We start from the raw sequence: 25567 nt of genomic DNA, 5'->3' as shown, positions 1-25567 counted from the left end.
TTATTGTTCAAATTTAGCCTGAATGATTGAATAGTTTTAAGATGACCAGAACCACTTTTTTTTTTTTTTGGGGGGGGGGGGGCAAATATACCGTAAGCTGAAAAATGTACCCCCTCTCTAATTAGGATAGACATCAATTTACTAATAAACCAAATGTGTTTGCTGCCATGGTCACTGAAATCCACCTGCACTGCAACTGTACTAAGGTTGTACTGTGTGTAAAGATACATTAATCTGAACGATTATGAAGTGCGTAACCTGGGCATTTGGGAAGCATTATATAGCTTGTGCTGCTACAGCTACGCCGCTACTGGGTGTCTGGCTCATTAATCCAAGCTAGTCCAGTTATTACTTTCCTCACAAATCCAAAGGTAGTAGCCTGAACGGAGTGTCTGACTCCTAAACACACTTTTGATTAAAAATTTTTATGAGAATATTGATTCCCAAATAATGCACTATAAACAGACAGGATAGACATGCCTGTGACTAATAAGGATTTCAAAAGTCATGCTACAGGGYTGTATCTGAAAACAAAATAAAACCATAAACCCTGAAACCCCAGGGCAAYTGAGTGTATAAAATGAGGTTCAGCAAGCAATGTTATCTGCCATGACCAAGACCCAGGGTTCACTACAGCTGTGGGTGGGAAGACTGCTATGGGATTGCCATGGACCTTGCTCGCCAGGGCTGCGTGTGAGACATCAGCTTTCCTGCTGACATCTCTCTTCCAAAGAAAGTATTCAGCAGCCCAGGATTGCTCAATCAATATGTCGCTTTTTGTATTTTCAGTTTTAATCRTGACTCAATTAAGATGTGAAACTGCAGCTAGGTGGGAGGAAGCTCTTAAGTAGCAAAGCATACAGTAATAATGTCATCCTCTGGCTAAGGAATAAGAGTTGATGCTAGCTCTGTCCCAAGCTGGACCCTCCTCTTCCACCAAGSTCTACCCTCTCACTTAGTGCTGGTTACAGGAAAGGTCTTAACTAGCCACCCCCCCCCAACAGTCGTTAAGGATGATAATTAGTTAAGAGCTATATAGCTTTTAGACATCACTGTGGCTTGTGAATGAGATCTGTAGATTGACCTAAATTGGGTGCTTTTTATTCGTGGCTCTGAAAGACTGTACTATAGTAAGTTTTATATCTGTTTTATGGTTACATACTTCCCGAACAAAATTCCTAATGAAGCGATGGATATGATGACAGTATTAAATACTCAGTTTGAAGAATGTTGTTAGAAAAACAGCAGACGAGGGTAAGTTAAAGCAAAATGAATTGTTGCCATGTTGTGCTGAAGACTACAAAGCATCATCTTAATGACTCAGATGCTCCTAGTAGTATATATAGAGGAATTGCACTTGCATACTCTAAGTAGCAAGGACTGGTCTTCTGCTCTGTATTTGCAACATAGCAGCTAGAGGGACTACAGCTTCTAGGAACTACTGTGAGACAGATAACAATAAAAAAACTCAATTCAGCCTGGGGCATYTCCAAAGTATATAGCAAAGCAGCTGCTTTGGCTCTTCTCAAAGAAGTAGTACCCTCCCACAATTGAAAATGAGCATAACAGTCCAGGAAAGAGAAGGGAAGAGAACAAGATTCATTTAAGTGCCCAAAAGAAACTAGAGTGARATTTCATTTCACATTCCTATTCAAATAACTTTGCATATAAGTATTTAAATAATTATGCATACGATATAAATGTCCTATTTAAAATAATAACAGCTTTTACTTACTCTAGATCTTAAACTAGTGGAATCAGAATGAAATGCTCAGCATGCTCCTTGCTGATCTCCTACCCATCCAGGCCTGTATAAAATCTGTTCTTCAGCTAAACCCGGATAGGAGATACTGTGAGCTGATTATGCGTTATCGTGGGAATAAGATGAAAAGACTTCCACCTCTAATCATCCATTTCAGTCAAGCTCAAGTCAGATGTTCAGGTCTTGCCTTTAGCAGACCTATTATTTTAGCTTGTGGATCATGAACGTCAGTGYGAATCTGAATGAGTTTCAGTGGACAAAATATAGACGGCAAGCGGACAGAGAGTGGATTAACAGTACTATCTTTTATGCCTGTAAATCTCTTTGGGGCCTCATTCCTGGCTTGCTTCTACCCTGCATTTGTTCACCTTCCAAAAATTATCTCCACATTGAGAGCTAGTGTCAGTCTTCCCTCAAGGCAGGCTGCAAGTAGAAGGATGGGGAAACATATTAGCGGGAACTGCATCAAATCCTTTGCTTGCTTTCACTATGCACTTTCCTCACTCATGCTATTATTTAATTTCATCAGTATTAAAGGAATGCATCTCATTATCCAATTAATTAGTACCACTAATGTTTCCTAAGATCAGCAAGATCAGCTATAATGAATAAACCCCCCTCCACCTTCCTGCCTCTCAAGTGTGCAATATAAATGAAGAGGATTATATTGTGCTTCCAGTGCTTCCCTGGACTTCATTCAGCCAGCTTTACCTGAGTGTAACTTAGCTTACTGGAAGCCTTTAGTATAGCCTKTGCCCTGCCTTATCAGAACAGTGGTCTAGCTGGTAGAGAGTTCCTCCAGTAGGGACATGTGCTATGTAAAAAGCAGGATATACTCAGTAAATGCTTAGCTAGTATTGACTCCATCTGGAAACCAAGGCCATAGCAATAGGACAAGACAAACCTATCTGCCCAGAGCTGCAGTCTGCTGTGGCTGACTCCTTCTGCTTCCTGAAGAGATCTCACAGAGCTAAGGCAGCAGCATTGCCCTTCAAAATCCAGCAGTGACATAGTCTCATAACACCAAGACTGAAAACACTCTTTCAGATTGCAAGTCTGCTTGTGTTTATACCACCAAGTGAACTGTTAAAGGAAGCAAAGAACAGCTATATGTGCAAGAAGTAGCATGGCACTGCATTGCGAGCATATGTACCTAGTCTAACTTTCGTCTAGATGACCCACATAATGAGAGCAGAGAAACAGAGATCTCTGCCTGGACTAGCAATCTCAGAATAAAGTTTGGAGACGACGGCCACCTTTACTTCTATGGAGACCTACATTTAGATTTGGGAGCCCAAATGCATAGCCAGATTTCTGGGTTAATATGTGCATGTGCCTGRACTCTGGCTGCCCCAATTGACTTGCTTCTAAGGTATGGAAATCTGTTTTCAAAGGCCAAACAGGAGTCCTGGCTCACTTCAGAAAGTGCCTCATCAGGATAACRGGGAAGCCAATACCCGGGCAGTTTCACTGCACTCTCTGGCAGCCTGYGTGCCCCTCTAAGCACACAGTTGGTGTGTGTTGCTCACCTCATACCTCCTCTCAGGAGGCACTCAGAACTGAATACAGTTTGCGATAACTAGCTCACCTCATCTTAGGGAGGTAAGACTGTCATGATGCATACATAGTATGTAACTACTACAAAAAACATAGTTATCTCATACYGCATTGCTTTATACCTTCCCTAATGAAATGATGCAGGACCTTAGGGCTCTTATGAGAGCCACAATAAGATTCACTTTCTGTGCCCATTTTCTTCACTAATGCCTTCACCCAAAGGCTGGGATTTCCCCTTGCTGCCTTTCAGCAAGAACCAGGAAGCTAGAAGAGGACATCTTTCCACTGGGACCTCTTTATAAATTCAAGAAGAGAGAAGAGAACCAGTGAAAGGAGGATCTCTCTGCTTCCCACCTTTGGGCATGCAGGGAGGAGCTGCCACAGGAACTTCCCCAGAAGTAGTGAGAACAGAGCAAATCCTGCCTTTTTTTTTTTTTTTTTAGCAGTGATCTTCACCTCCCCTCCATCAGGCTATTTGAGGGAGCATACTCAAGAACTGATGTTTTATCTTCACACATTTATTATTATACTTAGAATGTATGCTACAGTGACACTTAATTTTAGCACCCCTGTAAGAACAGAATGAGTTATTTTGCTGCCCTTTCTGTCAGACAGTGAAAGCAAACATAGAAGCCTTTATAAAATGCTTTATGAGTGTCCTAAATCTGATTAAAATACTATTTGTTCAATTAAAAATATTTAAAGRTGTGGGGAGAGAAGTGGATAATTTAAGGTTAGTTGCATAATTTATGAGGGATAAGTTTGCCTACCAGTAAAATGTATATCAATCATTGGTGAGTTCGAAGAATAAATTGCAACTTAAACTCTTCAAGTAAGTCTTTCACACAAAAAGGCAGTATCAGACCAAATACRGTGTGTGCAGGATATATTGGGAGACTTGCACACAAAACTGACTACAGACAGAGCACTAAATTGCTTTCTGCCACCACGCTTTTCCCTAAGAAAGTATTTCCAGCCTCTTTTTGCAAGGGATCCTATTCTGCTGCTTTTAGGCATGTTTGGAGTGTGCATGATCAGCTTGCCTCTGTTGGGGATGTCTACTTAAAAGCTTGGAAAGGAGAGAGATGCTAGGCACCCTCTGCTAAGTCCAACAGGGAGGCTCCTAGAGAGCTTAAGCAGATACTGAGGAGGGACTTTGGAGATCACACAATTGCACTGATAAACCACAACTGTACTTAACTCCTACTTTTGGCATCTAAGTCTCTAGTAAATCACGGTCCTTGGTGGAAGATTTGTTCAGTTTTGAGTTTTGAAACTCCAGGAGCCAAATCTCTTGCCTTCAGGGAGAACAGGACTGGGATTTTCAGGCAGATCATGGGTGTGACAGACCAGTTGCAACTTTTTGCATAAGCTTGGCTGATGCAGCACATCATGCTTGTGAGGTCTGCTGGTGTAAACTCTAGGTTCAAGTAATTTCAGACTATCCTGATGCCTGGGGAACAGGTCACTTTGGTCAGCATGAACCACTGGTTTCAGGTAGTTAGGTAGCTGCCTGGGACAGGCCACAGAGCTGGTAAATTCCCTTAGTGCTCCAGTCCCATGAGGTTACCGAGACCCTTAAGGGAATATTGGAGAGAAAACTCAAAGCAATCAYTGAAAATGTTGAATTATTGAATAATCACAATTTCTTCCTACTCTTTCCAGGTCTAGGTGATGAGAGAGCCAGGCCTCCTTAGGCTGGTCGGGGACTGCGGAAGGCTGGGCTCTCTGCAGCATGTCAGAGGGAAGGAAAAATGTATGAGTTAAGSGAGTAGGTTATTCAGCTGCATGCAGGCTTTATATTTTGCTTAAATTAGTTTATTGATTTGCCTGTTCTTGTTGTGCACAAGGCAGAAGTGTGGTATTGTGTTTGGAGCTATAAATAAACAAAAGATAGTCTCATTTAAGAGAAGAAATCTGTCTTTTGTGCTGTTTTGTAAACAAAAGCGCTAGGCAGGCTGGTCACCTCTCCTAGTCCCGCATCCTGGCAATGTAGCTGGTCAGGGTAGATCTGCACTCCCAAATCGAGCTCCATACGCTGATTCTTTAAGGACATCATTTCTGAGGTATTTAGCTCCCATATAGAGCTTTGCAGCATCCCTTCCCCCTCCTTCCCCAGGAACCAAGCTGTGATGCAGCCGGTGCCCCCTGAGCTCCGGCATGATTTGCACCTGCTTGAAGAGCCATTGCTGCCAACACCTTGGCACRCAGCAGCAGGTAAGATTTGCAGAAGCCAGGCAGCTTTTCTGCCCTGCCTSTACTAGCAGCTCAGAGGAAGGATGGTGGCTGCCAGCAGAAACACTGTTGTGGGTATGCCCGGCCACCCCGCAGCAGGGAAGTGCAGGGGGCGCACGCCAGACATGTCCTAGATGAGGCTTGAAGGAGGCCAGAGGTGCACCTGCCCACCGGGAGTGTCCAAAGGAGAAGGAGCAGCTGTCAGTACTGAGGTGGTGTAACCTCTAGGTTCAAGTAAGTTCAGATTGTCCTGCGACCTGGAGGGGGAAATGCAGCCCCTGTGTGACCCCTCTGTAGCTTTAATCTGTAAAAYGCCACCCCTTCTTCCCCCTGCCAAAAATTTCTATTTGGTGTATTTATCTTCTCCTACGTGGGCTACTAAGCTGCTACTAGATGATTGTAAATACAGTAGGCAGATAAGGAATTGTTGCTTTTAGGATTGATTTATATGACTGTTGGCTCTGGTTCCTGTTCCTATTGGAAGTCCCACATAGTTTCATAATGATTTATCCATTGGACAGTTTACAAAATCTCCAGATCAAGAACATTCTCTATTGGCATTGCAGAGTTTTCTTAGAACAATTTCTGTAGTATTCTGTTTAATGTCTTCTTTCCATCTAGGGTTGAATTATGTAGGGATTTCTGTGTGTGATGATGAGAATATGAACCATGGTACTTCAGGTTCCTAACCTACAATCAGATGAGTCATACCTGCAAATTCAGAGCCCTCCACACCTCTAAATTTCACAGCTGCCTTTGSCAATGAGGAACTTCAACACCTGAGTTACTGCTGTCAGCATCTAGATTCAGCCACAGGACTATCGCATATAAAAGCTATTTTCCCTTTCTATCTAGCCTATATTTATGTTGCTTCCTTTCCCACAGCTCTGAATCACAGGTGTACCTCTCTTAATTTCCTTCCACACTGCTATTCACCATCCTTCTCCAAGCTTTTAAGGTATCGGAGAGTGTTTTCTGTATCCGCAGCTTGCCGGTTGTCTCCTGTGATCCATTTCCCACACAAACTGTTCTGCCRCTTTGCCCTGTCTTACCTCTAAGGTTATTTTATCTTTCTTTTTCATTTTTTTTTTAATACTCAGTCTGGAATACAGGAAGCCCTGTGCCTCCTGCAGTGTGCCAGACATCTGCACTTTCTTCTTGCAAATCCTTGAAAATTCATGTTGTCAGTCTAACTCTGCCCCTGCAAACCTCATTTTGGAGCAGCTTGTTCCTGCTGTCATGTTTTAATGCTTTTGGACAGACTTACTCGGGAGCAGAGTCAGGGGACAGCAGCCCTCCTGCTTCCCCTCCACRCACACACTTCAGTGCTGGCCCTTACGGTGTGCTCCCATCACGTGAGAGAGCAGCTGTGATTGTGCACCCTCCCCCTGCTCTTTCCTCACATTCCCAACTCCATGCCTGCAGCTGGCCCTGTCGTAGCTTAAATGTATAGTCTGCACTGAGAAAACTCTAAAATCTAATACAAGCCAACTTTTCTGACAGCAATAAATCTCACTCTCCAAGCTCCTGGGAACTTGTGTGCCTGCTCTCAGCTGTATTGCCTCTGATTTAGGAYATCATCCTGCAAGTTTGCATTAACAGGACTGCAATTCTTCACAGTGGAGAGGACGGTTTCAGGCTCTGCAGACTAATGCATCCAGTTAGCTGTCTTATTTACAGCACAGTATAATATGCTAGTCTGCATAACTGAAATATTTCAGCAYAACATTCTGGGACAGGAACATCAGCTTTTAACCTCTTGGGGGTGGCTCAATGCTCTGCGTTTGGATCAGTGGACCCTCTCCTAACGGGCTGTGGTCAGTGTTTCCTGTTAGACTGTCTGACAGTTAAAAACAAAACAGAAAAACACACCACCACCACCCCAACACAATTGCAGCAAAAATGAAAACTCTGCTCACCGTGCATTACTTGCTTAGTATTACTATTTACAGGTCAATGGACTGTGGGAGCCACTGCTTTAGGCTTTGATTGTCTGGAAATATATAGTAAATGACAAGAGTAAATTCTAATTTACACTACTCTTTGTGTGCCGCTGGTAATGTCCTAGCCCATTAATATCAGGCTTTAGAGCATTTGTCCTTGCCTTGTGTCTCACATTTAGATCAGGGCTATGTCAGCCCTTGAACAATAGCCTCTTTTCCTGTTTTAAAGTATACTTCTTTCCTCTGATACTATCATCATTCCATCTTCTTGCTGTATCAGAGTTTAAAAGTTGATGAGGTAGTACCAGCAGACCAAATTTTGCTTTGCTGCAGTGATGTGAATGCAGAGTTACTCTCTTGTCTGCRGTGGAGGTGGAGGCTCTGTGGAGGGAATAGCTGGGTGTGAGCTACAGCATGAGGGCATCAAAACGTCCCCTGTTCCTTTTTCTGGGGGAAGACATAAAAATTTTATTGATTAAAGCAGGACAAACTGAAATAAATGTGACAAGCTTCCCAGCCACGCAGAACCTGAAGTATTAAGAAGAGTTGCAAATTTCCTTTTGCTGTATAAGTACAGTCCTTATAGCTCAGGGAAGCCCTGGAACCTTGCTGAGTGCTCAGAAGCTGGATGTTGTTCTGTAACAACCACTGTTTCTGTTATTTGAAAGTCTATAGCCTGATGCAATGAATTCAAACTTCTGTCCCTGATATTATAWAGTCTATGGCCTATGGCCAATATCAATGAATTCAATTTCAGCACTTCCTAGCAAATGAAAACCACATAGGCTGACAGCTTTCAGGATACGCAATGAGTCCTGAGTTTTTTCACTCCCTCCTCTTTACCTGCTTAAGGATTTCCGCTGCTGTTTCATGTGAGCAATCAAATATCACGTAGAACTCCTTGCCCTTCTTCATCTCCTTGAGTAAAGGCCTGGCGTCTTTATTCCCAGAGGGCAGCTGGCGGATTTTGATTTTAATGTTGTATCTGGAAGGGGCTTTGATGAGCTCCTGAAGGCGAATTAGACCTGAAAAATGGTATACAGGTATTCAACTAACCATTCTGTACAATGAGTATTTATTGTCACATAATCTTATCTCTTATCATTCCCAATATATTTCACCTGTCTGAAGGTTAAGCTGTTAACTTCATATTTGTCAACCTACCAACCGATATTGTTGTACCATTTTCTTTTAACAGTTATATTTTACTTGACCAACTAAATACTCTGAAATATATTTTGAATTGATTTCTATGGAAGCTGTTTGTACCAATGCAATATTGATAGAGAACTTTACAAAATTCTTCCGGTAATTCTTCCTCTCTGGTAGCCAATTATTACTTCAGTATTAAACAACAAGAACCTGGAATTGAGGAAACTTTCTCAACTCTTCTGCCAAATTTCAGGTGCAAGCAGATGAGGGAAGACAAATGGAGAAAATATTTAATGGACAGCTTGTCTACTGTTGCTCACTTAGAAGCCCATGCTTAGCCTGAGTGGTGCTTACCAATAATTATTCTTGGTAGGCATCCATATGGTTCTCATTGTCCTTATCTCAGCATACACTGTAATTTCCCAAGGAGGGGAGCATTAACTTTTTATCATCATCATTTTAGAAACAAAAAGCCCAAAGGTACAGTGAAATTAAATGACTTGCATGAGGTCACCCAGCAAGTCTGAGATTTTGTAAAGAATTGGAATGTTTTAAGACCCCATTCTATCTGTAAACACAAGAACATAATTTCTAGGACTAAGTTCTCAGCTGGTATGGATTTGCCTGGCTTATTTGAAGTCRGTGGAGCTCAAACACTGGAAGAACTGTCCATGTATTCAAATACTGTGCGATTCTACCAGCTAATTCAGCACTTTTATGTAATTTTGCTGTCTGTAAAAACAAAGAAAGATAGTTGAGAGTTCTTTGAGGTGTGTGAATTACACACACCTCTCTCTCTCATTTTCCATAAACTTAATTTTCTCACAGAAAAACTCATGATCTCCTGCTGAGTGAAAGTAAAAGGCTGCCTTAAAAATGTGCATAAGGAGAGAGAGAGAGAGAGAGAGTATGAGCAAGAAGCACTTATTAAACAAAAATCGAACAAATGCTTAATATGAAAAAGCTCTTTACCCTCCTGCTGGGAGTGGGCATATATTTGTCTTGTGCATGAATGTCCTTGGTTGAATGACCCATAGTACATATAAGGCAACATGAAGCATTGCTATTTCTTTTGAGGATAGCGGGTGATTGCTATGTTGCGGACTGTTGGCTTTCACTCAAGCACTGGCAATGGGTTTTGAAAAAAATAATTTTTCTCTCTGCATGCAATGCCAGGTCCGTTCTTTGCTGGTTTTTAAGTTTCAACGGTCGATATAGAATATGAAGCATTACGAGTATTCAAATGTAAATTGCGCACACGTTGCGAAAGAAGCCTGGCTGGAAGCCAGCCTGTGTAAATACGTAACAATTCCAGCTCGTTATTATTATGAGCATGGGGCACTTGCTCCCAATGCTGACTAACGAGTGGGAAAGTTTATGCAGTCTGTCTGTAAAAGGGTGACTTGGCTGTCTCACGCATCCAGGTGTTCAGCTGTGCACCACAATGCTTCCACCACTATACCGAGCAGTGACTCTAAGAGGAAAAACTGGGATTAGAGGAGGGAAAGAGTCCAGCATGTAGGGAATACCTCATCCACAGCCTCAGACTGATTACTGTGGTTTCTCTTTCCTGCAGCAAATAGTTAACTGCAGGTGTTGGTGGACTGTAGGATCAGAAACAAGATTYAGTGAGAAAAAGGTCTCCTCCTCCCCTGCTTCTTCTTGGGGAAGGAAAATACTGTGTATTTTAAAACATCTACTGCAGTCTCTTGAGATTTGGGCCCTACCTTTCCTATCACATCCTACCTACTGCCATGTCCAATGAAGGCAAAGTCTGGCTATAATGTTCTGAAGAAATCAGAGAAATATTTAGGTGTGAAAGGAGCTTCATTTTTTTTTTCTTTGAAGATTAGGCAAAACCCTCAGCCAACTTGCTGCCAGCAGAATCAATAACATGGGGAAAGAACCATCAGTGTCCTCCTCTTCCTCTTCATCCTGCTCAACAACCCCTTGGACATGATACCTCCCAATTTCAATCTGATACTCATCTTCATTGAAAAAATGCCAAGCGTTTGGTCCACCCACCTGSGGGGAAGAGGTCTGGGCAAGCACAGCACTTGCAGCTGTCACGCCTTGCTCGTGCTGTGGGACCACCTCGAGCTGGGCTGGGTGGACAGGAGGCACCGCAGGCTTCCCAGGATGTTGGGAAGTGGCAGCTTGGTTGGGGCTGGGGAGAGCAGAGCCCAGGCATGGCCCGCTCTTAGCAAAGGGACTCACATTGTGGGAAGAGTGGAGCAGGAAGAGGAGCTTTGCAGGGCCGTGCTGAAACTTGAGTGAGAAAAATACCGCTTTTCAGTCCAGGCAGGTGGACACTGTGGAGGCTGCAGGGTCTTTTGAGGGGGCCTGGAGAGAGCTTTAGCCTGTCCTACTGATAGGAAAAWCTTGGTTTAGGATTCTTAAGCAAAATCTTTAAGGATGGAAACCACACTTATAACACTAACTTTCTTGCCCTACTCTTTGTATTCTGCTGTCATTTATTCAGACAGCTAAACACTTTTCCTTTGGAAACAGAATTGAGAATTTTCTGTGATATCAAGAAAGTTTCTTCTTGTCTCTAATTTCAAGTGATTTAGCAAAATTTGAGGTTGCATTTTTATCACCAGCTTGCCTTTTAGTGGTTTGAGCAAGAGAAATGATTTGTTTTGACATGAGTAAAGTGTTTAAATATGGGAAAGTCTTTGAATATTTCATATTACTTCATAATATCTAGAATGACTACACATTATGTATACTGTATTTAGGAATTCATATGTAGATAGCATAGACACAATCTTCCAACAAACATATTACMATACACATTAGTGGTAAGTGTGGTAGTGTGTGTGGGCAGGAGGTTTTTCCCTCATCCTCCATTTAACTTTCTTTTTTTTTAAGCATAGTTAATTCAATCAAGTTTAAAAATTGAAAAGAATAGTTCTATTGCTACTGGGGAAAATGCTCCTTTTYATTAGAAAACTAGGCTAGCATTAGCAAAGTTAGATGTCTCTTATAAGAAAGCTAGTTCAGTAAGAATTCAAATTCTGCACAATGTGAACAAATTGAATTGATATGAAGAAAAGATTAGGTTCCTCTGATCATTAAACAAATGCTAGGAGAACTAGCTACCAAGTGAGAGAAGTCAGAGTTTCTTTCAGAAGATGAGGAATTTGCTGTAGTTGCCCTTCTTAGAATCAGCTAAGTTAAAGTTATTGAATTCAGGGAGGATGGAGTAGATGAGAGGCAGCACCAAACCTGCATGRAGGCAACGTCATTGCTTTTGAGTCGTTGGTAACTGAGACAAAGTGTCTGTTACAGATCAGTGTGCCAAATGACGAAGTGCAAAAGTGAGATATTGGAAGGGATCTATCACAAGTTACTAAACTGAACCAAAGAACAGGATGTGTATCCAGTTCTAGCATGTGGAAAGATAAAGCGTAGTTTATGATACCTAAGTCTGGGAGATGCTCGCTGGATATGTCATATGGACTATTGCAAGGCATAGCAAAGCCTTGCACTAGCTTGTCTTTAAAACTACAGGAAATGACTTTTTGTCATAAATAGAGGTATTATGCTTGTTATAAATTCACTCTTTTTGAACACTGTGAAGAAATTTATAGAGGAATTATTCCACAGAATGAAGGTTGATCCTGGCATGGGGGCTCTGAGCAGAACATGGATTATGCTCAATATAGAAAAAACGAGGACAGTCTCCAGCACAAAAATGAATATATTTAGGAGTTTTATTTTTCCTTAGTGTTTGGAAGCTATAAGTAATAATGAGAGAGATGAGAAATTCAGAGAGAGAAATCTGTGAGATCTTTAAAAAAAGATTTATTCTGTAGCCAGAAAGCTATTAATGCACAGTCAAGAAAGATGACTTTGGCTGAAAGTCTRTCTTTCCATGGCACAGTAAAGAAAGCATTTAGAAACAAAAGTAGAGGCTATAGTGTGTTTTATTATTCTTATTTATATAGGTGGCTAAGGGTCAAGAGGGTAAAAATCTGATTGGCACAGCTCAGGAAAACATGAAGGAACTTGCTAATGTATTTCAGGAAGACAACACAACCTCTAGAAGTGATATAGGTCCACTGGCAAGAGTTAGTGAAGTTATTTAATGTGATGCATAAAAGATGGAACCTGCTAACATTTCTGTATTTGATGCAGGAAGAGTACGTGCTTTTTGTTCTACATTTAATTGGGGAAAGTTTTARGCACTATCTATAGCTTGCAGGTTTTCTCAATTTGCTCAGATAAAATTTGCTTATCATCAAAAGTCCTGTTAGAGACCACTGAGTAGATYACTATCACTCAAAGATTAAAGTGATACATATTGGAAATTTGAATAAACTGCAAAAGATTTAAAACAGATTTAAATTTTCTAAGAGCAAAAAAGTGGTAATGTTTTGTCAATATTAAAAAGGGTATGTGAGAGGATGTGGAATACCTTACTCCAGGGGCAGTGCTGAATGAAGTGACACAGCTGACATGGTGGTAAAATGCTGAAGAATGAAAACTTCTGACTACAGTTAAGGGATATTTTGAACTGTCAAGGGAAGATTATGTATGTTTGGTGTTACAAATTCAGTTGACACAAGTAATTCCTTGGGCATAAAAAACTTTCCCCCAAAAGGTGTCCATCTTCATGTATCATATGACCTGCTCATGTGGTACTGTAAAATAATAATTTGTCAGACCTCAGAAAACAGATGTCAGTGAGAAAGCCTTATGAAACAGCTATGAAGGCTGGTCCATCCTGACTAGGCCATTCAGACGTTTGTAGTGCTCTTGGCCCTTTATTCACTCTAAAATCATTGACTGGAAAAAAGCTGTGGCTGAAAAATGTTTGGATTACAAAAACTGACAGGATAGTAAATACTGAACAAGATAAGGAGGCTAGGTGCAAGTGGTTTGGATCATTTGGAAACTTGAACTCACTCGAAAGATCTGATTTTTTTAATATTGCCAAGTCCAGTGTTGCAACCGCATTTCTGTTTGTAGATGTGTCCATGTAGCAGTGAAGACCATAGCTACAGTGGTGCTGGGAGTCTCAGCCTGGCAAACAAGCACAGTAAGCAGCCTCTGTGCTGGAGCTGACAAGGATGGTGTACAAGCTTGGAGCAGTGCTGTCACATGAAGGATGAAAGCTGTATTTTCATATTTAATCTCCAAAGCAGTCCCTGCCTCTGGGGCAGGATTAACCCTCAACCTGGATAAYTTAGGCAGGGGTCACTGGAAGTTGTCGGTTACAGCTAAGAGTTCATTGTTCGTTTAAAAATGAAGTTGCTCTTAATACTAAATTAGTCACTAAGGAAAAAAATAGTTAAACGTGGTCTTTTTTTCTTCTTGCAATGTWACAACTTCAAGTATGAGAGACGAGAAATAAAAAGAAGACTCAGAGATTAATGGTCTCACCCTAACACAAAATCCARAAACTGCTTATATTGATCAAACTTGACCTGTTTGCTCTCCATATRCCAATTTAATAAGATGCTTGATTATTAATTTACATTTTAAACATCTCTACAAATGAAGTCTCTCTAATATCAATCATTTTGTAACTGAATAAGTTCACAGCACTTAGTGTTTCTGAATGCTAATTTGATAATACRTTGCTAACACGAAAAAGATTTCTACTTGTGTAATCCGCAGATGTATTTTGGGATGAGGTATAACCCAACAGAAAGTTTTACTTTCTGTACTTTTTGTACAGAAAGTTGTACTTTTCTGTAGCAGTACAACAGAAATCCTGCTGAGCTAGACACTTTAATGAAAATGCAAGAAGATTGCTGCAGTTAACCCAATCTGACTTGCTCTTTTTCTTCTACCTCCAGCCCTCTGGTATATTCTGTTAGTCCAAGATGAACAGAATATTGGCACCAAGAGCTGCCTCTGGGATCCAAGATGAGAACTGTGCTTCTTTTGTGCTCTCAACAGTGCAGAAATAAAAATAACATTTTCGTCTTAGAACTGAGATTGATTTTTTTAGTAGAATCCTGTCTTTCAGACATTGTTTTACAACATGACTTTTATTAAACATGCTTTGTTTTACATACCCTCTTTAAAGGCTTAGATGGATGCTTTGATGGCTCATCGGGCATTGTTTTGTGCCAATATCAAAGGATCGATTCAAATGTTACCTGCACACCTGTARAGCTGTGACAGGCACTCTCTTTCTGTGGGCAATGGGAAGACAAAGCGCAATGCAAGTCTCAGAGCTGGGCTGATGGCACAGTGCTTACTTTGCACCAAGGACTGCTAATGAACAACAGGATTTCCAAGAAAATCTTTTCTGCTGCTTAGAGTGCGCCCTTAAATTAACTTTGTGCTCTGTAAAAAAATTAGACGATCAGCCTTGCTTAGAGTTTCCTGTGCTTTGAAGGGAGAGCTACAGATCTCTCTGAGCTTTAAATGGATTGTTTGTATGCAAACCTTTTCTTGCAAAGACAGATTATGGATGCTTAATCCATAGCTGAGTCTTCGCTGTTGGAGAGATTATGGTCTCAGCAATCATGCTTACAATAAATTTTGGTATTTAATCCTACCAGGCAGGACTGCTTCTGAGAACAGTTTAGAAATGCCATTCTATGAAAGACTGGAATGGCTAATATTTTTCTCAGAAACAATCCTTTTCCAYTTCAGTGAGGGAAATGGCACTGGCTGAAATATTATGGTTGTTGGTACAATATATGGTATCAACTACAAGGGTAGTAAAGCCTAGGCAGGTGAAAATATGCAATGGTAGCTTGGGTCGCCTTATAACATCAGTCTTCCTCAATCTCAATGTGTTTAAAAAAAAAAGTCCCAGTCTCTCCTATGCTTTGAAACCATTTTCTTCCAGGAATGAGTTTKTTTTTCACAATTTTTTGTTCTGTGAATAGAAAGGGTTTCTTACTGATGTTGATCATCCAGCTATGTCACTGGACAGCTATGATTATAGTGTACCCCATGAGGAGGTTTCTGTCACAAAGAATGAATAACCTTTAAGAGTCCCAGGTTGGAAACATCCACAGGAAATGCAGCTTTCAGACTCAGCCTTCAAGTATCTGACTGACAACTGGGCTGACTCTGACAGTTTCAAGGAACAAGATCGTCTCTAMAATGAAAATGCTGTGGTTTGAACTTTCATTTTGTGAATGTGTTTTTTTTTAAGATCAGCCACTTGCTACGAAAAGGAATCCATAATCAGTTCCACCTTAAAATGTTTATCAGTTCAAAGATATGTCATTGGCTCCACAGAAAGGAAGCATAATGTCATTCAATACCAAGAATTCAGGTGCTACATCCTGGTGCCTCCTAAAGTTGTGATGAAATGAGCAGCTTTTCAAAAGGCAGAGGTTTAGAAGGATATCTGCACCTTAAGAGATCTTTTTCTTCTGTATCTTAGGGAAAACTGCAGAAAGTATGCCAAGCTGAGCTATCATATGCACTATCTTTCATAGAATTTATATGTACATATTCACAAATAAAAGTACAYGACTTGCAACACGCCATTACTACATACCTGTGCTGTCTTCATATACTACTGTTACTATTTTCCACTTGTAATATAGTACAAGATCCAAAACTGCTCTGCTGATGGCTGCATAGTCTGGATAGAGGTTGATATAAAATGCGTCTTTGTTATCCACTGTAGGGTGCTTCCATCGGGTCTGTATATGGGGGACTTCAAGTGCATTGCAAATGGACTGCACTGCACTGACCGAGGAGCTGTGGGATGGTCCAAACAGGGCAGCTACACCAAGAGCAAGCTGATCACAGGCTGGGGAAGAGAGAGACGTTGTTAGTCTGGAAAAGCAGGTAACCTCTCTGTGTTTACCAAATAAATGTATTTATTCTCCATCCATCCCCACCATTTCAAAGTGAAACAGGTAACCAAGTTGCTCCTAAACCTACCTAAAGACTTTTAAAAATGGTTTCTGAAAATGGTTTTACTGGTTAGCATTATATCTAAGAACTACCTTGCCAAAAAAAAAAAAAAAAAAAAATTCTGCTCATTACCCTCAAATCACACTAATTCTTCCTAAATTGCCTTTCTCAGAGTGGCATTATTCTGGAGAAACCAGGAGCTTCCTGACTACAGGCTTGCCAAAGGGATGTCACATGAATTAAGTTTCATGGCAGAATGTCAGGGAATATGTTCAAGGAGTCGCAATAGATGGTAAAAAGGTTCCCTTCATGACTGGCAAACTGTTACCAATGTGAGTTGCTTTAATTTCAGGCTATTGGAGTATTACAGACAGTAAAGGGCACTGTGATTCATGGTACTTCATAGTCTGTGTTTACAAAAAAAGGGGTAAAACCTAAAGCCCTCAATAAAACATGGAGAAATGAAGAACCAACATACACTAGTATTTTAATACCTTTCCAAATCAGTCAGATGTTAGTATCTATTATCAAAAAACTGTTATGCATGTTGGCCTAAGGTTTCTTTCTCCTTATACCTATACTCTAGCCATTGTAGTTAATACTTCTAGCAAAAGAACCCCTCCTTTAGGTTACATTTAATTTGTTTTTCTCTCCCATGTCTTCTCAGGCTCACTGACCTAAGACAAAGTAATATTAATTACTTTTGCACATTAGTAAAATCTACTTCAAATGTTTCTAATAGGGTCTTTATGGACTGGGATAAAGCCTGGCACTGAGTTGCGATGCTGTACTCTTTGTGACATAGCTCCTTGTGGGAAGTCTTGAAATTATTGTAATTGGCTGAAATACTAAGTATGCAAGCTTTACAATAAACTGAACTTTTTAAAATTAGTATTTAGCTTTGTGAAAGTAATAAAATGTGACAAAAATCAATTATTTTCTGTTGTCAGCCTAAAAYGTGTGTTTTACAGATAGCATAAAATGCACAGGATTTCAAGGTTTAATTCAGAAGCCTTCTTAAAGGATCACAGAAATCTAAAATCTTGTCTCAGTCTGGATTATATGGATTATAAATCCAKCATATATGACTTTTTATATCATATAATTCCAGCATATATTTGATATTTGAAGAACAATGCAGTAAATATAATTAAAATCTATTGTTGCTGTTTGAAACCATCCTCCTTTTTTTTCCCGGTCTTTAGTAAGAAACTTAATTGCTACAAGGAAAATTTAGTAACTTCGATATTTGGAAGGCAGCAGCTCACCAGTGTTGTAGCAGAATTCATGATGTGAAGCATGTTTATTTTCCAACCTTCATTTGCCTTATAGCAAGCATATCTTGCACCGTTTAGAGTAATGGATAATATAATGAACTGCAAAGCACAYGTGCAATGTTGTAGAGACTTATGAGTCTTTTCCCAGACTTGTCTRTGTCAGATTATGTGCACACCCCATAATCCCAGGAACTAGACTGCTATATATAAAATGTTAGTAAACTTCAAGTTCACCTCCGGAGGTGAAGAAATACACCGTACTTTAAGGATAGTTGTGAATTTCTTTCCCCTCCCTCCCCCTTTTTTTGATCTGCAAGTAAACCAGATGCAAGTAAATTGGACCATAATTTTCCCTCTGGGAATATAAAAGAACAGGCAAACATTCCAATCTTGTCCACTCCAATTCTTACACTTATTTATAACAGAGTAATTGTAGTTCTGTCTCTAACCTTCTGAAGTGTTAATATTTCAGGACAGAGACACTATTGGCCTCTGTGCTTTGAAGTACAAGAGAAATCATTTGTTATGAATAATGGATATCTGTGCTAATTATGGGTTGTGACATCCCACCGTGCTCCCTGTTAGTTAGTGATCATTTTCCTCAGAATTCCAGGTGGCAAATATATTTTTTGGAAAGAAAAATCAGTTGGATTTGCCACCTTCCATCTGGGGCTCTTAGCATGCAGACAGGACGTAGGTGTTTTATGAGAAACTAGATGACAAGTCCAGGTCCAACTTGGTTCTTAGTTCAAATAACTTTGAAAGGTAAGTTTCAGGTTACCATTTATATACATACATGTTACAATCAGAACAAAAGCAGGAGACGAGGCTGGGAAGAAGCAGTATAGAACATGTATGTTACTGAAACAGTAATTGAGATAATTACCTCTTCTCGAGGCTTCAAAACTATCAAAAAGGTTAATTCTCTGGATGTCATAGGTTAATGTGGTATTAGGCATCAGTGTTCTGTTTCTATTAATGTTGGTGACTGCAAACTTGAAAGCCAATTCTTCAACATTAACGGGTTCATTTTCCACAGTTTCAAATATCCCTCCTGTTGAAACAAAGATAAATGAGAAATACTATTCACCTCTTCATCACTGTACATAAAAAGAGAAAAAATATATTATGAGTAATAATAAACTGAGTGTTCATAAAGGAAAACACTTAAAATTGTTGTTAAAAGCACTAATGCAAAAGCATATTGGATCATTAGTTTTTATCTGCAATGTCACTGTAGGTTAACTCAATATTATGAATGCTGGTTAGACAAACATCTGTGAGATGATGCATGCTTATTATTCAGCATTAAATTTTTAAAGTAAGAAGTTTAAATGCTTGTGAAAACTTTTACTGAGCTTTCAAGTAAGAAAAGTAGTGATATTCATTGCTCTTGTTCTCCTCGCCCCAATTCAATTTATATTTGGAGAAGAAAGTTGGATGTGTTGGAGATGTTTTCTGAAGTGTTTCTACAAATCTTGGCAGTACACATTCCACATTCAGAAGTGACTTAGCAGCTTGATTTCTGATAGCTTTAGAGTGGAAAGGARCTGAGAGTTTCCATTCAAGGGCTTTGTCTTAGGAGAACTTTGTCTTTTATTTAAAACCTGGACAATGCTCTTGGCCATTTCTCTGTTTGCCAAGGGACAGGTGAACATTTTTCATTTTTCAAAGCTCATTGCTGAATGAATTTGAATCCCAAACAGCTGGACTTGGTGATACAGAACATAGCTGAGCCAATTCACTGCTTCCACAGAATATTTCATCTCTGTGCTGTGTCAAGGGGTGTCTCCAGTGTCTACCAGTACCATCATGGCACTGGTTTAAAAGTCTCCGTTCGAGGATAGTGCTGCGTCTGGGCGCAACTGCTCTCAACTTGCTACCATGTCTCTAAACTCTTCCTTCACTGTCTGCTTTGATCTGTGTGAACAACACAGTGTCCCAACCCGTTTTGTGCYGAAGGCTGGATGTGTACAGCTATGTGCAGTTTCAATGGCGACTGCTCTTTTCTCTGAGTTCTGCTGAACTTGCCAGAGCTTATTTTTTATCTTTTAAACTGAAATTGCACATGCTTCTTACTCCTTTCTAAACAGATGATGAAAGCTCTGAGCTTTTCTTTAACCTGGAAGCAAGTTTTCCGAAAGAGGATGTGTAAAGAACCAATTTTAATTTTGGAATCATTATGAAATGCTTTGGCATATATTTTGAGATGGGGAAGGTGGCTGTGTTTCAAGTCAACAGGTTGTCCCACTTACACTGGGATGTCTACTCCCTCTAGCCTCTAGGGACTTTATTATGCCAACAACACATTCAGACTGTCTAGAAGCAATGGGATTTGATGAATGCATAACAAACACAGCTAATTTGGAAAAAAAAAAAGAAAAAAAGAAAAGCTCCTTTAAACAGCAATCTCCAGCTTCAGTACTTGATTTTGCAAGTATAATTTACTCATTTAGTGCAAGTCACTAGAGAATACTTTGGATTTCTCAGTTACATATTTTTGCATTTTCCCATGTGAAATTCAAGCCCTATATATCGCTTTATATTTTCTGAGTATCAAAATGTATTCAACTAATGTGCTGCAATCTCTTGCAATTTTGATGTCACCAATATAGGAACAGTGCAGTCATTAGCTGACAATCAGGAAATGGAAACACAGTGGAATTAAAACCTGTTTTGAATTTTAACTCAGCAGTGAAAATACTGGAAGCCATCAAACCCAAGCTGGTAGTGTAATCTACTTCTCTAGCTGCTCTTGAGTATGCTGCACTAGATTAGCTCTCAAATCCATGTATAACAATACCTTATCATGACTTAAGCAATTTGTTCATTAACTGTATGTACTTTAGACTTGCATTTTAGTTACATAGTTCATTCAGATCCTAAAATTCTTCAAGACAATGATACCAATGAGTTTATCTCTCTTTTGGTTAAATAAAATTTGCCTTCCCTCCATTCATCTGAGGAAGACAAGTATTTTCAGTGAGCCATAAGACCAGCTTGGTCTTGGGCCAGCAAGATACAGCTGCTGTATTTTGTTTGGTTCCCTACATCTTGTACACTTCAAATGTATTCTGATAGCTCTCTCTGAAATTCAGCTGTCTAATTGATACTTTGGTACATTTCGATATATTTTCTAGATTTTTTTTGTATACGTTAGCATAGTGATGAAGCCCTTAAAAATAACTTTGATTACATGCCACATGCTTTAATTTGCTGGTGAGATACCCTGGATAGGTCTGTGTCAGAACAGGACAGGTGGTCAAGAGGTCCTCAATTTTATATGTGAAGTGTAGTTCAGCTAGCTGGAGAAGCTAAGGAGAGCATCATTTAGTGTCTCTAAAAGCTAGTGCTCCTCCAGCCCAAGGCTGGTGAACAGTTAAGAGACTACTTAAGTCATTCTTCAGAGGTCTCAGAAATGTTCATTTGACTGTATATTCTCCTACTTAAACCCTAGAATAAGCACAAGGAGTGGTGACATGCTGCTCATGAAGAAAGCCCACTAGACAGTTTATGGAGGAATTGCTCTTTACTGTAAGTGAAGCTGGGATAGTTGCATTGTGAAAAGTTTGATTTGCTACATATTTGAACTTGGTTTTTGCCTTGGAACTTATGTGTGTAAAATGATTTGAACTTGTTTATAAATCTATATCACTTTAACYTCACAAATAAAGCATCAGAAAAAAAAATCAGGCTGTTCTGAGCTATTACGTTTTCATCTACGTGTACTTAATGAAATCTAGCAACTTAGTAAATAGTTTCCCTTTTCCCATGTTCTACTGATGGCTTACAGTCAAGCTTAGAATTTATTGTAAGGTCCAAGTTAAAAGAGAAACAGCAAATTAAGCAACAAGTTTGATGAAGAGCTAGTTTGTCAGATGATTCATTTAAAGAAGGTAATTACTGTACAACATTTTAAAAACAAATTATCCAAAGGATTCTACAAGGGAAGATTAAAAAAAAAATCAATGTTAACTTCAGATACAAAAAATGTTCCTGGAACAAGGCTATTATTGCTAAACATGAAAGCAATCAGTGGTGTTCAGGGTAGGCTGATAGAAGCATGTACGTGGGGCAAAATTAAATTTTTGAGCTATCCTTTTCCCCCTTTTCTCTCTCTTCCTTCCTAGTTTTGCATCCCAGGTAGCATATACTCCACAGTAGCCATGGCTGACCTATCCCAGAGGCTGCTCCACCAGCCTTGACTGCGCTCTTTTTCTGTGTGCCCTGTCATTCTCAGGCTGCAGAAAGTGCCAACACCAGCCTCACGTTAGATGATGCTAGCTCATCGGCCACATGCTCCCACGTTACTGGGGGAATCCAGCGTTCACATTCATTTGACAGATAATCCTGCTTCAGTGCACATATATGAGGAAACCTTTCACCTTCAGCTTTCACGGTGTAAAGTGATGCCTGGGAGGCTAAGGAAAAAAGTTGGTATATGTCCCTCCTTTTAATTTAGCCGTGGAAAGTAAGAGGAAAACAACTACTTGGCTAATACTGCTCTGACAGAAGTGAGATCTGAGCCACATGAGTGACAGCTCTTCAGAGAGGAGCAAGGAACGCTGGTCAGACTGAAAATACGACAAGGCACCAGCCCTGTTCATCCTTTGAAGAAAAAAGCCCTACAGTAAGTAAAATGTCAAGAACATAAAAGCACACCTCAGCAGGCACACCTGAAAAAGCAGCTCCAGTCCTTCCGAGCACTCAAACGTTTTCATTTAAAGAGGCCATGGAAGATGTGGAGAGTATCAGAAAAGGTCATGGCTGAATCAATTTCCATACCCCTCAATGGGTCTTAGCATCTTGTTTCAAGACATWTGCAGAGCTCAAAAGACTGTTATTGGACAAATTCTCCATCCCAACTTTAAAACCAGTCATCAACAACAACATCTAAAAATTGTTGACCTTTCTGATGGCGATTATCGACCTGTCTCCCTGGGCTTTTTGGTCAGGTTTTCTCAGTGCAAAATATCCCTCACTAACCATGATACACAGGATCTAGCATATTCTTCTAGAAGAGATAAGTAGAATTGCTTGGGTAGATATGAAGGAACAGCTCCCAGCACCTGTGTYAGGCATGCATCGAAAGCACAGAGCAGAGCTGCTGGCTGTTCCCACCTAAAGATGTTTTTTTTACCTTCACCTTGTGACTAGGTAAGGGAAGTCAGTTTTCTGCCAGTGGTATTGCTCTGGTGCTTTCAAAGTCAAATACTAGCTCCTAAAATGTTTTTAAAAACCATATCCCATTTACAGACAGATTTTCCTCACTTCCTCAATAACAAGCACAGACATGCCAAAAAGCAGGTTTCTTTCRGATTCAGACCTTGCTCTGGGACATTCCTGTGTTCATCAGCTTRGTGGATGAACTTCAGATTTCCCAATTAAATTTGTTAAATTTTTCTCCAGCTCACTCAGTTGCTGTGTGAGGAAGCTCTGTGGCAGGCATACGTCCATCCTTATACCTTGGAGCAACTGGCACCGGATTGCTCATCAAGGAGTCTGCMGTGATAGCAGCTATTGAGCTATTTCTCCAGAAAATGTTTACTAATATTCTTTATCATTCTTTATCATTAATGTAATTCTTTCTACTTTTTGACCAGTGGAACATGCTGGCAGTGTAGGGAAGTCATTTGCCTGCATGATTTCGACCCTTGGTGTACCACCTTTTCCCTGAAGCTAATAGTTTCAGCAACTCAAAGACAATAGCTCAGCTATTCATATATGTGCATTACTCCAGCAGAAGGAGTATTAATACTAAAACTAAGTATTTTGACATTATGACAGAAATTAAAGTGAGAAATAGGAGAACTTAAAAAATGCTGTATATTCCYTACATATATTTTTTAGATTATGCCGTTCAAAAGAATGCTATTTGAAATTTTGAAAAATGCTGATATGCACTAAAAATGTAAGAAATATTAAAATGTCTTAAGAAGAATAGTAGAGGGAAAATATAGTTAAGATTTACAACTAAGATTTTCCTTATAAGGGCGCAGATATCTTTCTTTTTACTAGTGCTAAATGGATTTTTTGTGTCTTAAAGCTCTTTCCAGTGAAAGATAAAGATATATTTCTACCTAGTGGTTGTTCAGGGTTTTTTGTCTTGCTCAAGTAATATCCTAGTTGTGTAGTCTGAACATGAGACTTGCACCATCCTGTCTACTTGGAGAGATGTTTCCTGTACAGAAYGATATGCTGAATACTCCACTAGGGACATAAAAGCACATGGCCTCTTGAAAGTCATCACCYCAGTACTGAAGGTTTGAGCCACTGATGGTTTTCAAAAGACTTCCAGAGCTACRATATGCAGGCAGTCTGCTAGTAGGATTTCCAGAAACATCTAAACGTCTGTCTCCTGTAGGAATTTATGCTTTGAGAAGCCCCCCCTCCCTTTCCACAGCACCATCTGAATGCTATGAGGTCCATGAGACATCATTAAAAACTCACCTGTCAGTCACTGAAGAGAAATGGGATTTAAAATCCTAATGACTATGCAGCTATGTGCCTTTGGCTTCCTGAAAGAGAAGCTGTTGCTCGTTCCAAGTTAATGTAGGAGATCCATAAAGCCAAATTAACATACTATTTGCCCTTGTTCCCTGCTTGTATGGATATGGACTCACACCTCTTTGCTGCCTATATGGCCAGGTAAACCTCTGAGGCTGTACAGGCTGGGAGAGTGGTAGGAGCAGAGCTGCTTGTCAGAAGATAAACAAGGACGGTAAAACAGTCTACGAAGAATTTTTCTGCAGATAAGGTCCACTTACAGAGTTACTTTTAAGAGAGTGCTGCTGGGAGTGAAAGCACTTGTTAGTGGACCCCCCACTACCCTCAAGCATATTTTTCCATCCTTGCCTCATACCAGGGGACAGAGTCTCTTGTGCCCCAAGGAGTCTGACAGAGAGCAGTGCAAATGTGCTCATTATGGAGCTAAGTCTGAACACTGATCTTGCAGGAAAAATAATCAAATGAATTATTACTCAGAGACTTACAGTGAGCAGACAGTGTAACCGCATCTTTCTTTTTAAAGTTAGCGTACTGACTGTGTGAGGTTAGTCCAGAAATTGGCTATTATCTCTAATTTATACATGGCTTAAAACCTCCTTTGTTATGTGCATGGATAAAAAGAAAAGTTTCTCAGGAAGAATCATTTACAATCACAATTCTATAACATACCATAATTGCATTTTACATTTACAAATCTGCACTGAAGTGGGCTTATTCCCTTAGGTTTTAATGGAATTAAAKGCATGGGTTTTGCATTTGGCTCACAGAATATAAACTAAACATATTAGCATTCTTTGCATGAGTGAATTTAGGCTTACARCAGGGACCTCTGAGTTAGGCAGCTATTATCATTCTCATTTTACAGACAGTGAAACTGAGAGCTTGAGTGACTTTTCTGCCATCATTCTGATGGCACCTCTTCAATCTGTTCAAAGGCTGCTTTGGAAGTCTTCCATACACTGCTCTCTGCTTTAGCCTGTTCCCGCCCGTTTTCAAGCCCCTGTCCTTACTTCAGCATTTGTCATCTTTACATTCATGGACTTGCTCCACTTGGTTCCTGTCCAGCATGCCTTTAATTTTCTTCCTCATTGCAATATTCTGCCAAATGTCAATGCCATCTTATTGCCTACTCATAGGTTTAWGCCAGATTCTCGATCTGGAACATTTTCCCTCTCTAAATCATCAGCCTTTTGTGGGCTCTTCCTTTTCGGATGCATTTCAAACAAAACTCTAAGCCCATACCCTTTCTCCACCCCACCCTCATTTCTTTCAGCAATCCAATCTAAAAT

At 40.0% G+C, this 25567-nt stretch overlaps 1 protein-coding gene across 1 annotated transcript in view; it reads right to left on the bottom strand.

Annotated features, from left to right (window-relative positions):
• Positions 1-25567, bottom strand: part of GRIK1 (glutamate ionotropic receptor kainate type subunit 1) — a 159831-nt gene that overhangs the window by 60312 nt on the left and 73952 nt on the right. Inside the window, exons 2-4 of the mRNA XM_085297841.1 lie at positions 18658-18825; positions 16130-16387; positions 8341-8522 (exon numbers count right to left, since the gene is read on the bottom strand). Of these exons, the coding sequence (XP_085153967.1) occupies positions 8341-8522; positions 16130-16387; positions 18658-18825 (608 nt within the window). The remainder of the gene's footprint in view (positions 1-8340; positions 8523-16129; positions 16388-18657; positions 18826-25567) is intronic.

Source organism: Rhea americana, unplaced genomic scaffold (genome assembly GCF_003343005.1).
Source record: "Rhea americana isolate MKP2758 unplaced genomic scaffold, rheAme1 scaffold_130, whole genome shotgun sequence".
In the NCBI taxonomy this organism is placed as follows: domain Eukaryota; kingdom Metazoa; phylum Chordata; class Aves; order Rheiformes; family Rheidae; genus Rhea; species Rhea americana.
Note: the sequence above shows the minus strand (reverse complement) of the source record. Positions and strands in the feature narration are given on the sequence as shown.